Source organism: Drosophila montana, unplaced genomic scaffold (genome assembly GCF_035044405.1).
Source record: "Drosophila montana isolate Dmon_TW-CO22-7 unplaced genomic scaffold, ASM3504440v1 contig_3027_1, whole genome shotgun sequence".
Taxonomy (NCBI): Eukaryota; Metazoa; Arthropoda; class Insecta; order Diptera; family Drosophilidae; genus Drosophila; species Drosophila montana.
This window is the reverse complement of record NW_026997902.1, coordinates 37,891-56,133: the sequence shown is the minus strand read 5'-3', so window position 1 is coordinate 56,133 and position 18,243 is coordinate 37,891. Positions and strand designations below refer to the sequence as shown.

Genomic DNA, 18,243 nt, shown 5'->3' with positions numbered 1-18,243 from the left:
ATGCGCATGTGTGCCTGTTGGTCCCTGCCTGCCTGTCCGATCCAAATTTGACAATATTTTTGGACTTCTGAATTTCGAGCTCTACACACACACACACAGACACAAATGTGTGTGAATGGGCTGATCATGGGCGCAAACTTTAAAAATATCATAATTGGCACGAGTCTGACGCGCGCCCTTCTTTTTATGATTTAGGGTTTGAATTGAATAGCTTGAATATGATAAGTTAATAAAATCAATAATACAATAAAAATGTATGTATATACATACATATTTACATAATTGAAGATTTTAATTTTTGCACAAATATCCGCTGGTCATAAAATTATTTAAGTGATCAGTCACTTGACCTATGTACATACATATGCAAGTGCAGGTGCGGGCCAAAAGTTTACCCTTTCGGCCCAACGGTAATAAGGGGTCAACATTCATTCATCAATTCAAACCCTAAATCCAAGCCAATTATGATATTTTTAAATTTGGTGCTTTTAAGGCGAGATTTGCTAAAAAAAATGTGCGTCAAATTAGCGGCGGTGACTTAGCGTCGATTTTTGGTACTTGGTATCGGAAAAGGAATCGGTCACTTTTAAATGCATTTATTAATGTTTTTAAGCACAAAACCCAATAAATTTTAATGCAGAATTGCAAAATATTAAATTATTTACTGTCTACATTCATTTGTTTTGGAATTTTAATTTATAATATGGGTATATAAAGGGGTTGAAAAATGAGGTTTCCACCATTCTCTATATATCTTAATTCAGGGATAATGGCCTCGAAAACCGCATATACACGATTAAAGCCAATAGTTTCACCTAACCAACCTTGAAAAAATTATAGAAATCGATCAGCACGTTTTTAAGATATTTGTACAGCAGTGCAGCAACCTCGTTGCTAGCCCCATACAAAATGTTCGTAAAAAATTGGTCTTGCACTTAAACCCTAATATCTTTTCTCAGGGATAATGGCCCTCAATGCACGCTATACTAACTTGAAGATACATGTTTTAAGAAGCCTTACGCACTAATTCTAAACAAATCGATCAGCCAGTTTTTTAGAAAAATAATAAAATGTAAACACACCTTGTGTTGTTCTTTCAAAATGCCTATCGAGCTACTAGTTCCAACGTGAACCGAACCACTGCTTGGAATCAGTGTTGAATAATCTTATACAGTATTGAGCGGGAACAAATTAATTCAAAATATTTGTATATGGGAAAGAAAAGAAGTAATAAATGAAATAATTGGTATTTTACAATAAAACATTATCTTTGGAAATATAGACTGCTGCTAAATAAGGCAACAGTGCACTTATGTATTTATACACAGTACAATAACAAAAAGGTGGCAATATTTCAACATATTATTCATCCTAATTTTATTTATCCCCGATAATGGCCTTAAATGCACGGTAGTTAAACATATAGATCGCGAATTATCAATCATTTTGCTTTTTACATTAAGAAAATCGTCCAGCCAGTTTTCCTGAAATTCTCATATTTCTATTTTTTTCATTATTCCTTATGTTAATGCAAAAAAACTAACTGGCAATATTTCCTTAACATTTTTATTTATCAAAATGGCGACGATATTTTATCAATATTTATATTTAATTCCTCCGATAATGGCCTTAAATGCACGGTAGTTTAACATATAGATCGCGAATTATCCATCATTTTGCTTTTTACATCAAGAAAATCGTCCAGCCAGTTTTCAAGAAATTCTCATTTTTCTATTTATGCCCCATGTTATTGCAAAAAAACTAGCTGGCAATATTTCCTTAACATTTTTATTTATCAAAATGGCGACGATATTTTATCAATATTTATATTTAATTCCTCCGATAATGGCCTTAAATGCACGGTAGTTTAACATATAGATCGCGAATTATCAATCATTTTGCTTTTTACATCAAGAAAATCGTCCAGCCAGTTTTCATGAAATTCTCATATTTCTATTTTTTTCATTATTCCCTATGTTAATGCAAAAAAACTAGCTGGCAATATTATATTTCATGATGTGGTATGGTGGCAATATTGCAACATATTTCAAATGGTGGCAATATTTAAAAATGAGATACGAACGAGTGGGCTTTTTAATGGCGGGTTCTCCAAATATTAAAAAAAATAAAATTTTTAAACCTCGACAGCCCTCGTACATTGCTGCTCTTGCAAACAAAGTCGAGCAGCAACAAAAATTAATTAGGGCGCAGCAGAGGCAAATTAAAGCCATTAAAAAAGAAGTGGCAAAGTTATCGCAGCAGAGGCGTGTACCTCAGCCGCAGATGCAACAGCCGCCGCAGATGCGACAGCCACCGCAGATGCGACAGGCGCCGCAGATGCAACAGGCGGCGCAGATGCAACAGCCGGCACAGGTGCCACAGCCGCCAATGCAACAGCAGGAGCCGCCTCTGCTGCCGCAGATGCCACAGCAGCAGGAGCCACCGCAGATGCCTCAGCCGCAGATATGGATACAGCCGCAGCACCCGCAGCCGTGGATACAGCCGCAGCAGCAGTTGATGCAGCCGCAACAGCCGTGGATGCAGCAGCAAACTATGACGTATTATATATACGAAGAAAATGTTTAATTTGTTTACAATAAATAAAAAAAAAAACCTTAAAAATAACTTTATTAATATTCAGAATTTCCTAAAAAAAAATAATATAAAAGCTAGTTGGCGCCGAATGGGATTTCCGCCGTTTTCTTGGAAACAAAAGCGCCGTTATATTAGACCCTGCCAACCTATTAAATAATTAAATAATTAAAATATCTGTCACTCGTTTTATACATGGCGATGAATAAATAGTTTGTAATTAGGCTCACAATAAAAATCTATAATTTGCTTCTATATTTATATATATATAGATAATGACCCAAATTGTAGAATATTTATTTTATATAAATAACATGTTTACAAAATATTCATCGTCATGTGTACTATTACTTATTTTCATAAGGTGGCATCTTTATGTTCCCATAGGTTGGCTTTCTACATAAGTTGGCAGCCCCTAACATAGCGGCACTTTTAATTCTGACGCCGAAATTTACCATCTGTAAAAAAATATTCTTATTAATTAAATTTATTACTATTTATGTAGTTATATATATTTATAAATATATTTTATTATACGAAGATAAGAAAAAACAATTTCAAATGGCTCCAGGAATCGCAATCTAAGCGTAGCACAGAAACTAGCGTAGAGGATGGAATGAGTGTGGAAACAGACACTGCAAGCGCTACCTTCGAGAATCCCTCGGTAACTCAATGATTTACATTAGTTCTGTTTAAAATAAAATTAACATAAGTCTATTTTTTATAGCATGGACTGACGACTCGACACGTTTTCCAGCGTTGCGGAAAAATTATTTCCATACGTTTAAGAAATTTTATGTGCCACTCGAATTTAACCATAAACTTTCACCACATATCAATTTTCTTGTTGGCAGCAATGGTAGCGGCCCTTGCATTAGGGCTAGCCGGCAATGCACGCAACACAAGTCGCGCCAAGTACGACGTTTATGGTCCACACATTACGGTCGTACGCCAAATATGCTCAGAACAGATGCGTTTCCAAGAAACTGGACAAAATACGACGCCTGTTGCTTTAATTTGGCATAAGTGTTGAGAATCCGATCTTTGTGCTCAAGCTTCGTGCGAATTTCTCAAAGAGTAGGTATACTTAATTACAAATTCAAGATTTAAATTTAAAATAATATTATGAAACCCTAACCTACAGCCTGGAGCCGGCATCAAACTATAAATTGCTTATGATGGCGGCACAGCTGGATTTATGCGCGGCCAGCTTGACTCAGTGCCACGAGCAGCGCGAGCATATTAATTACGACCTGGAGCTGCTAAAAAAAAGTAAATCTTTATTTAAAAACACAATACCTATAAATAAATAATTACTTTCACTGTGCAGAAAAAGGAAAAGTTGAAAAAACTGTGCCACGAAGAAGAGGAAAAGTTGGCATTAATTATTTTTTTTTAGGAAATTCTGAATATTAATAAAGTTATTTTTAAGGTTTTTTTTTTTTATTTATTGTAAACAAATTAAACATTTTCTTCGTATATATAATACGTCATAGTTTGCTGCTGTATCCACGGCTGTTGCGGCTGCATCAACTGCTGCTGCGGCTGTATCCACGGCTGCGGGTGCTGCGGCTGTATCCATATCTGCGGCTGAGGCATCTGCGGTGGCTCCTGCTGCTGTGGCATCTGCGGCAGCAGAGGCGGCTCCTGCTGTTGCATTGGCGGCTGTGGCACCTGTGCCGGCTGTTGCATCTGCGCCGCCTGTTGCATCTGCGGCGCCTGTCGCATCTGCGGTGGCTGTCGCATCTGCGGCGGCTGTTGCATCTGCGGCTGAGGTACACGCCTCTGCTGCGATAACTTTGCCACTTCTTTTTTAATGGCTTTAATTTGCCTCTGCTGCGCCCTAATTAATTTTTGTTGCTGCTCGACTTTGTTTGCAAGAGCAGCAATGTACGAGGGCTGTCGAGGTTTAAAAATTTTATTTTTTTTAATATTTGGAGAACCCGCCATTAAAAAGCCCACTCGTTCGTATCTCATTTTTAAATATTGCCACCATTTGAAATATGTTGCAATATTGCCACCATACCACATCATGAAATATAATATTGCCAGCTAGTTTTTTTGCATTAACATAGGGAATAATGAAAAAAATAGAAATATGAGAATTTCATGAAAACTGGCTGGACGATTTTCTTGATGTAAAAAGCAAAATGATTGATAATTCGCGATCTATATGTTAAACTACCGTGCATTTAAGGCCATTATCGGAGGAATTAAATATAAATATTGATAAAATATCGTCGCCATTTTGATAAATAAAAATGTTAAGGAAATATTGCCAGCTAGTTTTTTTGCAATAACATGGGGCATAAATAGAAAAATGAGAATTTCTTGAAAACTGGCTGGACGATTTTCTTGATGTAAAAAGCAAAATGATGGATAATTCGCGATCTATATGTTAAACTACCGTGCATTTAAGGCCATTATCGGAGGAATTAAATATAAATATTGATAAAATATCGTCGCCATTTTGATAAATAAAAATGTTAAGGAAATATTGCCAGTTAGTTTTTTTGCATTAACATAAGGAATAATGAAAAAAATAGAAATATGAGAATTTCAGGAAAACTGGCTGGACGATTTTCTTAATGTAAAAAGCAAAATGATTGATAATTCGCGATCTATATGTTTAACTACCGTGCATTTAAGGCCATTATCGGGGATAAATAAAATTAGGATGAATAATATGTTGAAATATTGCCACCTTTTTGTTATTGTACTGTGTATAAATACATAAGTGCACTGTTGCCTTATTTAGCAGCAGTCTATATTTCCAAAGATAATGTTTTATTGTAAAATACCAATTATTTCATTTATTACTTCTTTTCTTTCCCATATACAAATATTTTGAATTAATTTGTTCCCGCTCAATACTGTATAAGATTATTCAACACTGATTCCAAGCAGTGGTTCGGTTCACGTTGGAACTAGTAGCTCGATAGGCATTTTGAAAGAACAACACAAGGTGTGTTTACATTTTATTATTTTTCTAAAAAACTGGCTGATCGATTTGTTTAGAATTAGTGCGTAAGGCTTCTTAAAACATGTATCTTCAAGTTAGTATAGCGTGCATTGAGGGCCATTATCCCTGAGAAAAGATATTAGGGTTTAAGTGCAAGACCAATTTTTTACGAACATTTTGTATGGGGCTAGCAACGAGGTTGCTGCACTGCTGTACAAATATCTTAAAAACGTGCTGATCGATTTCTATAATTTTTTCAAGGTTGGTTAGGTGAAACTATTGGCTTTAATCGTGTATATGCGGTTTTCGAGGCCATTATCCCTGAATTAAGATATATAGAGAATGGTGGAAACCTCATTTTTCAACCCCTTTATATACCCATATTATAAATTAAAATTCCAAAACAAATGAATGTAGACAGTAAATAATTTAATTTTTTGCAATTCTGCATTAAAATTTATTGGGTTTTGTGCTTAAAAACATTAATAAATGCATTTAAAAGTGACCGATTCCTTTTCCGATACCAAGTACCAAAAATCGACGCTAAGTCACCGCCGCTAATTTGACGCACATCTCAAAAAACATGATTTCGATATCGATTATTTAAAAACGGGGCAAGTTATCGAATATCGGAAACACAGTTGATCTGCTCGGGCACTAGGAGGACCTACAGCTTATATCATTTCAAGTCTCTAGGTTCTGAGACAGACGGACGGACAGACAGACAGACATGGCCTGATCGACTTGGCTATTGAAGCTGATCTGCCTGTTACATACATTTGCACGAATACATTATACAAATAAAATATAAATATGTATGGTTAAATTAAGCACGAACACAAAAATTAAAAATGCAAAAAACTGTACATGCCAAACTTAAACTGCCTAAGACATTTAAGAAAGTTTCGAAACTTCCTAAAGAAAAGGACCAAGTCCCACGCCGGAGGACGCCAGCTAGGCCCTCCAAAAATTTATCGGGCCAGAGATCCTTTAGAGATAAAGATTTAAATCATTCATGCACTGAAGGGAAACGGCCCAAGATCTGTTGCCACGGCGAGTAATACGCAATCCCGATTATTAAATATATGCACAAAATACATTCTTTTACCATCGCCCTTAACCAACCCCTGAGGGCTCTTTATGCAGGATAAGATAGATTAAGCGATTAAGTACATTTGCATGCCACGTATATAATTATTCTAGCACCTATGTATATATTTTTATTTATTTGGGTATTTTGCTTCCCATTGGTGCAAAGAGAATATTTGGACTCACATATATCCGTGTTGTCTTGGGGACGTTTGGCTACAACTTCTGGCAGTGTTCTCGCGCCCGGTTTGTAACGGTTGCCGTTTTCAGATTTAAACTAACCGCGTAAGCGATCCTTACAGCTTGCTTTTTTATAACGAAGCTGTATCGACTAGCTTTTGTTTGTCACTGTCAGCTGCGACAGTTTCTGCCGCTGCGACAAAGCGCCTGCGTGCACGTTGGCAGCGCAGCTATCTTCAATTTAACCCGCGAAAGAAAAAGCTCTAAACCCTATATAAGCCCTTAAATTAAATTAAAAAAACATTCGGGTATCAGTCGTATACATTTAAATTACAATTAAACTGAACACAAAATCCTAAAAGACGCCCAGGAGCACCTGACCGGCATATACATTTTTGTGTCGAGCTCTGGTCGCAGCTCTAACAGTTCTGGTCTGCGTGAAAAATTCAATTTGGACGCAATCAATCCTGCCTCCTCCGCATCTGAGTGCAAATTATTTTTCAAGACAAACGCTACGTGTGGCAATTGGAGGGGACGGCTCTGTAATTTCTGCCCCCTACTGAATAGACGTCTGCTTTAACTGTGGATCAGCTGCCATTCTTTTACTCACGCCAGCAAGCAAGGGCAGGCGCCGCTTCCACATTCCGAAATCCGGCAGACAGAGTAGCTTTTGGTGCTCCATTGACGCGCAGTCAATGTGTGTTAACTTCAGACCCCCGAAAATTTGATGAAGTGCATTATTTAAACCCTCTAACTACAGTGCAAGTGCAGTGAAAAAGAAAGTATATATTTCTATATAGAGAGAGAAAAAAAAGAGTAAATTCTAATACAAGTATTTCTCCCGTTGTTGTTGGGGTAGAGTCCAAAATAATTTGTGAATTTTTTATTTAATATATTGTTTTTAAGGATTTTGAATACTGTGCCATAATAAATAATCAAAATAATTTAAGATCCACAGAATATACATAAATGAAAACTGTTAATTATAAACACAGCCATTGATAAAAGCACAGCCAAACTGACATCGTTTTATGACCTTCTGTTTTACATTGCTCTTCAGCTCAGATCAATAAGTTTATGGCCCGTGTCAGTCTGGTGAATGCTTATCACATTTTATTCTTACTACACACCGCTCAAATAATAAGTAGATGCAACAAAAGCAACATAACGTAAAATAAAAAGACTTTTAAAAGAATCAAAGATATGTACATACACATACATATGTATGTATATTTGTATTGTCTAATCAGCTGGTTGCGCCGCGCTCTGATTTGCACATGGATTTCGAGTTTAACCCTCTGTTGCCCAACTTTGTACCGACCATACAATTAAAATGAATGAAAAATAATAAATTATTTTAATTAAATTTAATTAAACTTAATAATGTCATTTTTAAAGATAAATTAAAAAAAAAAAAAGTTCCCTTGGCAGGGTTTAAATTCGCAACTTGCTGCCGCCTCTACTCAACAGCCAATCCAGCGAAAAACAAGTAAGAGGTTCTAGTCGGGAGCTCCCGACTAGGGGATACCCTGAACCCTCTTATTCTTATATACACCAAATCAGCTCGCGCTACGCGCTCGTTTGCTTTAGTAGTAATAAAAATAAATTAACAAAAATAGGTTCCTACGTCAGGGTTCGAACTCGTAACTGACCGCATTACTTTCCGCTGCCTCTACTCAATAGCCACACCAATAATTAAATCTTAATGAGAAAAAAGCGAATTAAAATAGCAGCACAGAAAACAAGACAATCGCAATTGCAATGATGTTGACAGAATTCAAAGAAGACGCGCATGAATGTGTGTGTACATGTATACAGAAATTCTTGGAATTTGCGCTTGCTGCTGCATGTGTTTGCAGGCCAAAACTTTTTCTTTCGTGTTTCCTAACCGATCTTGATAAAATTTATATTGTAGGCAGCATAAATTGGTTTATTTTCTTGATTTATAGCTATGAGGCAATAGCGGGGAGGTGGTGATAGCTATAAAATAAAAGATACTTGATATATATATACTATTCTAGAAGCTACGTGTCCAGTTTGGTGACTCTAGCTCTTATTATTTACCAAACTTGCTCAAAAATCAGGTTTTCGATATCGATTTTTATCGATTACTTGAAAACGGGGCAAGTTATCGATTATCGGAAACAAACTCGATCTGCGCATGGACTAGGATGACCTACAGCTAACATTTCAAGTCTCTAGCTCTTATAGGTTCTGAGATCCTTGCGTTCATACATACGGACAGACGGACGGACGGACATGGCTAAATTGACTCGGCTGTTGATGCTGATCAATAATATATATACTTAATGGGACGGAGATGCTTCCTTCTCACTGTTACATACATTTGCACAAATACATTATACCCTTTTTACCCATTTTCAATGGGTTTAGGGTATAAAGAAATAGTCTCCTCGATAGGGTTCGAACTCGCAACAGATCGCACTACCTACCGCCGCCTCTACTCAACAGCCACACCACTAATTGAGTTTTGATGAGAAAAAAACGAATTAAAATAGCAGCACAGAAAACCATACAACCGCAATCGCAATTGCAATGCTGTTGATAGAATTCAAAGCAGACGCGCGTGAGTGTGTGTGTGTACATGCATATAGAAATTCTTGGGATGTGCGCTAGCCGACCTTGATGAAATTTTCAGCAGTACATCTTATTGTGTTACAGAATATTTGTGTATTCTCAAGAAGTGAATTGCATTTAATTGTGGTTTATTTTGGTGGACAGCATAAATTGGGGTTTTAACTTGATTTATAGCTATGAGGTAGTAGCGGGGAGGTGGTGATAGATAAAAAATGAAAGATACTCGATATATATATACTATTCTAGAAGCTCCTTGTCAAGTTTGATGACTCTGTCTCTTATTATTTACCAAAATTGCTCAAAAAACAAGATTTCGATATGTTTCGCTTTTTATCGAATATTTGGAAACGGGCATGTTATCGAATATCGGAAAAAAACTCGATTTGCGCGGGCAGTAGAAGGACCTATTGCTAGAATTTGAAGTCGCTAGCTCTTATAGGTTCTGAGATCCTTGCGTTTATATATATACGGACGGACAGACGGACGGACGGACGGACGGACGGACGGACGGACAGACAGACAGACGGACATGGCTAGATCGACTCGGCTATTTATTTATTTATCTATTTATTAATGGTCGACAAGACGAGTATCTTCCCAATTATTTTAAACATTATTCATACATTATAAGAATTAAATGCTTAAAGCCTAGTTAGAATACACAATTGTTTAATAGCATCACCGTCCGTTGGAGGTGTTTTATTTGCCCGTCCGGCCAGCTATGCCCCTTTTTACAGCTAATTCTGTCAGTGACGCTATTAAAACCTACAGCTAAGAAGAAGGGTGTTAGTAGAGAAAATAGTGGTCTTAAGTAAAATTAGAAATAATCTTAATTTACTATATTAATTAAGAAAATACAATAAATAGGAAAAAGAAAGTAAGTAGTTGTTAACAAAGTAATGGTACTTATGCTAGAAATATAGAGTGTTAAGTTGATAGGATAAAGAGATAGTAATGGGAAATCACCGACTCGGTGGGGGAAAAGTTATAGTCTGTCCGGCAAGCTATTGTCCTGCTCATAGCTGGGAATGGTCAGTGAGTTCCCGAAGGTATCCTGAAAGCATATTGATGCTGATCAAGAATATATATACTTTACAGGGACGGAAATGCTTCTTTCTGACTGTAACATACATTTGCGTAAATACATTATATTTCTTTTACCCATTTTCAATGGGTTCAGGGTATAAAGAAATAGAATAAATTCTACTTTACTATGTTACCAAACCAATGTCACAAATCAGAAAAAATATTAATGAATCATCGTTCCTTTACACGGCCCTCCTGCTCGCCGAGAGGAAAACATAAGAAACATAGGAACATAGGAAGAACAGTTACACGCAGTCTAGCAAAATCTCTTAATCCAGCGCCGTCTCAGAGTGGCGACAGTTCCCCGGAAAGGTTACTAGATGTTAGTGATGTACCACTATCAGGACTCGCTAGCAATAGCGCGAATCCAACTGAAACCGCTCCTGCATGACCAGATACTGGTGTAAGAAGAAGAGGAAGACTCAGCCAGTCCAATTATAGCTGCCAAAATCAGGGCGTGAACTATAAAAGAATTCAGGAGATGATCGAACAATCGATTACTCGCGTTATGTCATCATTGCAAGTACAATCGCCCCCTTTCTAAGAGTCTTACCAACCCCGATCCCGGCGTCACCGCGTAGAGCATCATTCCGATAATGAAAAATTGATGGCACGATGCAAAAATGGAATCTTCACTTTGATGGGTCGACAGAAGGATTAGGAGTAGAAGAATTTATACAAAGAGTCAAAACATTGACTGATAGACTTTAGACAGTGACTTTATCTGCTCTCTGGGGGTCTCTGTAAGCATTTACATGTGCTATTTTTAGGTTGACCACATAGTCTGGAATGAATTCTCTACTGAACTTCGCCATCAGTACAAAGATTATCGCTACGATCTTATGAGCAAATAACTGGTTAGAGCTAAAAAAGCAAAAGCTTGGGTAATCTTTTGTGTCGTTCCATGACGAAAAAGCTTCACTGATCGATAAATTTGCAATCTAAATGGATGAGACGGAGTTAATTAAAATTTTAAAAAATAATTTACTACCAGAAACACGACATAAACTTCTATATCAATCAATAAGTTCAGTTGGCTATCTACGAAGATTGGTCCAACTGAATACGAATTTAGGTGAGGTAGAACCCTCAAAAGATACAGACCTTAACATTGCATCAGTTCTTAGTCATGCCAAACTTAAATGTTGGATCTGCGAAGAGCAAGGGCACAGGTGGGAAAATTGCCTTGCTGACCGTCGTACCTTTTGTTATGAATGCGGTGAACCCAATATTTATAAGCCCCAGTGCCAAAGCTGTATCCGTTAAGCTTCGGAAAACCGACAGAAGGGTGCATCCACAACAGTTGGATGCTCCCAAAAATGTAGCTAATTGCCATACTTACTTAGTCCCTGAAGACCAAAGGAAAAGTTTGGTCCCTACACAGACTTTACAGGCACACACCAAAAATATAGAAATAGCTTAATCTAAATACCGTATCTTGAACGGTTAGCTACTTGTTTGAAAGTTCGAAATAAGATATTTAGTGAAGCAAAACCCACCATTTCTAAGCGTACGCAACGCTTGAAAAATAACTATGCAAAAATAAAGCAACAAAGCAAACTTATCGACAGTTTTTTGCAATCCCACGGATATGCGCTGCTATGCCGTTTATAACTTTTACCGAGTTTGGTCTTTTGGACGCAGGCGATGCCGGAATTTAAGCCTATTAAATCGCATGTTAGAACAGCAGATGGGCATAGTCAGAACCTCATCGGGGTGCTTGAAGTTATTATGCAGTATAAATCGGCTACCAAGCCCTTGAAACTGTGTGTGATTCCGTCTATAAACCATAATCTAATTTTAGGACATGATTTTTCGAGAGCCTTTGCGCTTGCGCCAAGCATCATAAATTCAGTAGTAATAAAATCAATTGGAAAAGAGCAAGAAACAGAGTCGAATGCATACCCCTTAAATAGCCAGCAAACGCAACAGCTGCACGTAGTAAAGCAGTTGTTCCCCAACGCTTCTGATAGATTAGGTCGCACAACATTAATTCAACATCATAAAGATATAGGAGACGCATGCCCAGTGAAACAAAGATTTTACCCTGTAAGTCCGGCAGTAGCAAAATAGCAATATGCAGAAATTGATCGCATGTTGCAGCTTGGAGTTATTGAGCCGTCGGTAAGCGACGGTAAGCCCTACAAGGTTCGCCTTTGACTGGATGCTCGAAGACTAAATGACGCTACTAAAAAAGATGCTTATCCTTTGCCGAGCATCGATGGCATTTTCTCACGACACTGAAAGACGCCTATTGGAAGATTGAACATTCCGAGCATTCAAAGCCTCTCACTGCTTTCACGGTCCCCGGAACATCGCTATATCAGTTTAAGGTCATGCCCCTTGTCCTTTGTAACGCACCTTCTACCATGTGTCGGTTAATGGACGAGAGAATTCCACCTGACCTGCGTTATTGCGTATTTGGTTGTTTAGATGACCTTTGTATTGTTTCAGAGGATTTGAGTTCGAATCTGGCGGTATTGGTTCGTATCGCTGAGCATTTTTTAAAATCCAACTAGACATTAAATATTTTCAAAAGTCAATTTTGTGTAATAAGTATCAATTATCTTTATTGTGTAATGAGTATCAATTATCTTGGTTACGTGATCGGTAGCAGTGGTATTTGCACATATCCTGACAAAGTAGCCTGCATCGTAGATTGTCCGCAGCCAAAAAACTTGAAGCAAGTTCGAGGATTTCTAGACGTTTGCGGTTCGTATCGTCGACTTATATGCAACTTCTCCGATCTCACCTGCCCCATAACGGACGTATTATCGACAAAAAAAAGTTTGCGTGGACTCATGAAGGACAGACCGCAATGGACGACTTAAAAGCAGTGCTAACATCCTCGCCTGTTTTGAAAAATGCTGATTTTAAGAAAAAAAAGTCTTACATTGTGACGCTTGTGATTTTGGCATTGGCCCCGATTTAGTAAAGATGACTGAAGATAATGAAGAACAAACGATAGCTTTTATGTCAAAAAAATTAGGCCGTCCGCAGAAATCCGCAGAATTAGCTAAAGATGTACGTGAATATAATCGAAATTGCGAGATATGTAAAGAAACTAAGGCTCCAAATTATGCCCTTCAGACACCTATGGGTGCTCACATCCCAACTTGTAGACCATTTCAAAAGCTTAACATACCCGAGAACCGGTCATGTGGGATTGTTAAAAGTCTTAGATCACTTTAGCAAGTATCATTGGTTGCAGCCCCTGAAGAAATTCACCTCAGCTGTGATACAAAAATTTCTTCTAGAACAAATATTTCTTTGTTTGGGTGTGCCACAATCTATAATAAGTGACAATGGCACCAAAGACAATATAAACACTGAAATGAGTAACGCCATACAACAAAATGCTACTATGCAGCTTGCTGTTTTGAAAATTGAGAACGAAAACGAAATCAGTATCATTGCGCTCTCAAAAAAAAAGTTTTTTAAATTCGATGCAAATATTTAAATAATGTCTTTAAAATAAATGATCAATTGTTTATTATTATTTTTATTTTAATAACAAATAAAAGAGTGCCAAAAAATACAAATAGGGTAAGGCGGAAGAAAAAAAATAATTTAAACAAAAAAAAATTGATAAAAATAATAATAATTTAATTAATAAGTTAATTATATAAATTATATAAATATTTGCATCGACTTTAAAAACATGCATTCATATGAGAATACAAATTTGGGTTAGATCGTGCATGATCAGCGCTAGAAAACTAACAAAATTTATTTCTTTGCCAGCCAAAGCTAGAGCAGTGAATAACAACACATATATGTACATATTTTGATGTAGCTATGCATGCATAATTCACACATACAAGCATAGCTTGCACGCCATTGCCTGAGACAAGAACTACTCTCGAGCATACACTGTCCAAAAACAAAAGGAAAATCGAGCAAAAGTACTATGCGTCGATCGTAAGTTTAAAACTTTTTCGCTCAATGTACTTCGAAAACGAATTGACGCAAAGTACCATCGACCAGCTTTGCTGAAGGCAGGCTGGCGACTAACTTCGTTGCTCGTGTCAGCATCAGCAAGCCGCGACTTCGGCAATCGTTCGTCTAAACGAACAGCCGTCGGCTAGCATTTTGTCAAGGGCCAGAAATTTTGCGTCGCATTCAAATGTATGGGCGTTACTCATCTTAGTGTTTGTATAGTCTTTGACGGCATCCAGTTGAAGGCTCCTCAGTTCAATGCTTTCTTAGCCGAAGTCGGCGTTGAGCATTTGTTTACAGCCATATATTCACCGCAAAGCAATGCTGCAGAACAAGTTAAAATAAAACGGGATAATACCCATTGGGATCAACATATTACAGGGATTTCATGTTCCTTAAGGTCTGCTATGCACCAATCGATCGGGTGTTCTCTATATCGTGCTGTATTCGAGGTGGATATGATCACTCATGGTACCGATTACAAACTATTGAAGAAGTTGTCCTTATTGGAAGAAACGCTGGTCCACCTGTTGCGGTCTGACAATTTGGCATTGCTAAGAACAGATATGCAAACAAACACCAGAACAGCCTATGAGCGCAATGCGGCTTAATATAATTTACGATGCCAGCCTGTTTATTTTCGTGAAAGACAGGAGGTGTTCTGTCGAAATTTCGCGCTTAGTAAATTCTCACACAATTTTATCATCAAGGAAACGAAATTGACACTTTTCCTGCCAAGGATATTATCGGTCGTATAACGATCAGCTTTTGTCTGTCCCTGTCAGCTGCGACAGTTTCTGCCGCTGCGACAAAGTGCCTGTGTGCTCTTTGGCAGCGCAGCTATCTTCAATTTAATCCGCGAAAGGAAAAGCTCTGAGACCCTATATAAGCCCTGTAGGGCCCGGATATAAATTATTTGACCGGCATATACATTTTTGTGTCGAGCTCTGGTCGCAGCTCTAACAGTTCTGGTCTGCGTGAAAAATTCAATTTGGACGCAATCAATCCTGCCTCCTCCGCATCTGAGTGCAAATTATTTTTCAAGACAAACGCTACGTGTGGCAATTGGAGGGGACGGCTCTGTAATTTCTGCCCCCTACTGAATAGACGTCTGCTTTAACTGTGGATCAGCTGCCATTCTTTTACTCACGCCAGCAAGCAAGGGCAGGCGCCGCTTCCACATTCCGAAATCCGGCAGACAGAGTAGCTTTTGGTGCTCCATTGACGCGCAGTCAATGTGTGTTAACTTCAGACCCCCGAAAATTTGCTGAAGTGCATTATTTAAACCCTCTAACTACATAGTGCAAGTGCAGTGAAAAAGAAAGTATATATTTCTATATAGAGAGAGAAAAAAAAGAGTAAATTCTAATACAAGTATTTCTCCCGTTGTTGTTGGGGTAGAGTCCAAAATAATTTGTGAATTTTTTTATTTAATATATTGTTTTTAAGGATTTTGAATACTGTGCCATAATAAGTAATCAAAATAATTTAATACCCACAGAATATTAAAGAAAACTATTATTAATAAACACAGCCACTGAAAAAAAAGCACAGCCAAACTGACATCGTTTTATGACCTTCTGGTTTACATTACTCTTCAGCTCAGATCAATAATTTATGGCCCGTGTCAGTCTGGTGAATGCTTATCACATTTTATTCTTACTACACACCGCTCAAATAATAAGTAGATGCAACAAAAGCAACATAACGTAAAATAAAAAGACTTTTAAAAGAATCAAAGATATGTTCATACATACACATGTATATTTGTATTGACTAATCAGCTGGTTGCGCTGCGCTAAGATTTGCACATGCATTTCGAGATTAACACTCTGGTTGCGCTGCGCTAAGATTTGCACATGCATTTCGAGATTAACACTCTGTTGCCCATCTTTGTACCGGCCATACAATTAGAATGACTGTAAAATAATATATAATTTTAATTAAATTAAATTAAACTAATTAATGTCATTTATTGGGATTAATTAAGTAAGGTTTATAAATTTGTTCTCCAACGTTGTTTCCGGCGGCAATTGGCCATAGCTTTCGGTGACGTCCTATCTTTGTGTTGTTCGGCTAGAAAGGAACGGCATTTTTTTTAAATTAATACACATTGTCCATAATCATAAGTATATGCAACAATTATACGCACCTGGTGAAGAAATGTCTACTTGCATGAGAACGTAAATAGCATCGTGAAGAAAGCTTGCGGAGATACCTGCAATAGAAGTAATATTAATTATATTATAAGAATTATAAAATGGAAATGTCCGCTTGATTGAGGCTGTAAGTGGCTGCAAAGATAAATGCAGTAAGAAATGATATTAATAGTTATTAATTTTAAGAACACGCAACCAATTATACGCCCAAATTGAAGGAAAAGAATGTCCGGCTAAGTTTAAATTGATGGGGAGAGTGGGCATAACAGCCGACACGGGCTAAAGCAGGCCATCTAGTGGCCATAATAAAGGTGACGAGTAGAGAGTAGAGATGGAATTGGTGCAACAAGATAGACCTCCACGGAACCTGGAGTTCCAAAAAGCGACGAAAGACTCAGTACTCACATCGGCCCACCAGTCATATCTACATGCAATCTGCCATCTGGCATCAGCGAGTCCATCCGCGAGGAGATGCGAACAGGATTCATGGAGATGATGAAGGGCATCATTGATGTGCTTAGGCCGCCAGGGAACCACGCCGGAGAGCCTAACACTGTGCCGATGCCGCCGAGACACGTCGTGCCGGGACCACGAACAGCCGCCATCCCGAATGAGCGAGAAGGGATCCAGCGCGAGGCATTTCCACCATCGCTTCCACTTAAGTCTCACAGACCAGGTGCGCGAGGAGCGGAGTACTCATCCACCCAGTGTACGTCGCGGATGCTCAGGCGAGAAACTGGCGTAATCCGAATAATCGCCACTTCCGAGTAGAGGTCCGGAGAGCGGATGGCTTTCAGCCGGAGGAAGCGTATGCCAACGTACGAGAAGCAGCGAACCTGAAGCTCGGGCGGTGGAACTTCAAGTTCGATAGCGAGGACGCCATGAATTCTGTCGAGGACTTCGTGTTTCAGCTGGAGTTCCTGCAGAGGCAATATCAATGCCTGTGGAAGGAGCTCCTGCGCGGCTTTAACCTGCTCCTGACCGGCCGTGCCCGCAAGTGGTATTGGATGCACTTGCTGCATTCTCGGGTCGACAGCTGGATGCAACTGCGGCACGCTCTCTTAGACAGGCTCCGGGGCTATTAGACGGAGCATGATGTGATGCAAGACCTTCTACAACCAGAGCAACAGACCATCGAAGGGGTGGACGATTACACCCATCACATGCGCCAACTCGCCGTGCGATTCCAGAAGCCGCTAAGAGACCGTGAACTGGTGAAAATTATAAAGCGTGGTTTGAAGGGGAGTCTGTCAAAATACATATATGCTATGGATGTACTCACCGGTAGATAAAATGCTAAAATTAGGCATCATCGAGGAGAGTGACAGCCCCTGGAGTAACCGACGGACGGAAGTGATGAGGCTGGGGAAGAACAGGTTTTGCTTAGACGCCAGGAAACTTAATAGCGTGAAGGTAAAGGACGCTTACCCGCTCCCATGCATCGAGGGCATCTTGTCGCGCATTGACGAGACTCATTTTATCTTAAGCGTCGACCATAAGATCGCGTTTTTGCAATTCGAGATGAAGGAGAACAGCAGGGCGACTGCGTTTACTGCACCAGGGAGGCCACTGTACCAGCTCCGCCACATGCCATGCCTCTGGAACGCCGCTCAACAACAAGGCAGGCTCATGGACAAG

General features: G+C 38.6%; 1 protein-coding gene and 1 long non-coding RNA gene across 4 annotated transcripts; one reads left to right on the top strand and one right to left on the bottom strand.

Annotated features, from left to right (window-relative positions):
• Positions 1-3,003: 3,003 nt before the first annotated feature.
• Positions 3,004-3,980, top strand: LOC135430482 (uncharacterized). 3 transcript variants are annotated; one of them, XR_010436621.1, is made up of 5 exons: positions 3,004-3,052; positions 3,134-3,256; positions 3,320-3,669; positions 3,737-3,864; positions 3,923-3,980. It is a non-coding gene; the product is annotated as an uncharacterized LOC135430482 (long non-coding RNA). The 3 variants fall into 3 exon arrangements; XR_010436620.1 differs by having other exon boundaries at positions 3,013-3,256; XR_010436622.1 differs by having other exon boundaries at positions 3,013-3,256; positions 3,320-3,673.
• Positions 3,981-4,053: 73 nt separating this feature from the next.
• LOC135430488 (uncharacterized) lies at positions 4,054-17,210 on the bottom strand. The gene is made up of 3 exons (XM_064685172.1): positions 17,021-17,210; positions 16,618-16,664; positions 4,054-4,491 (listed from the first exon to the last, which is right to left on the bottom strand). Exons 1-3 carry the CDS (start codon positions 17,208-17,210, stop codon positions 4,054-4,056), a joined length of 675 nt encoding a protein of 224 aa, XP_064541242.1.
• Between the last annotated feature and the right edge of the window lie 1,033 nt (positions 17,211-18,243).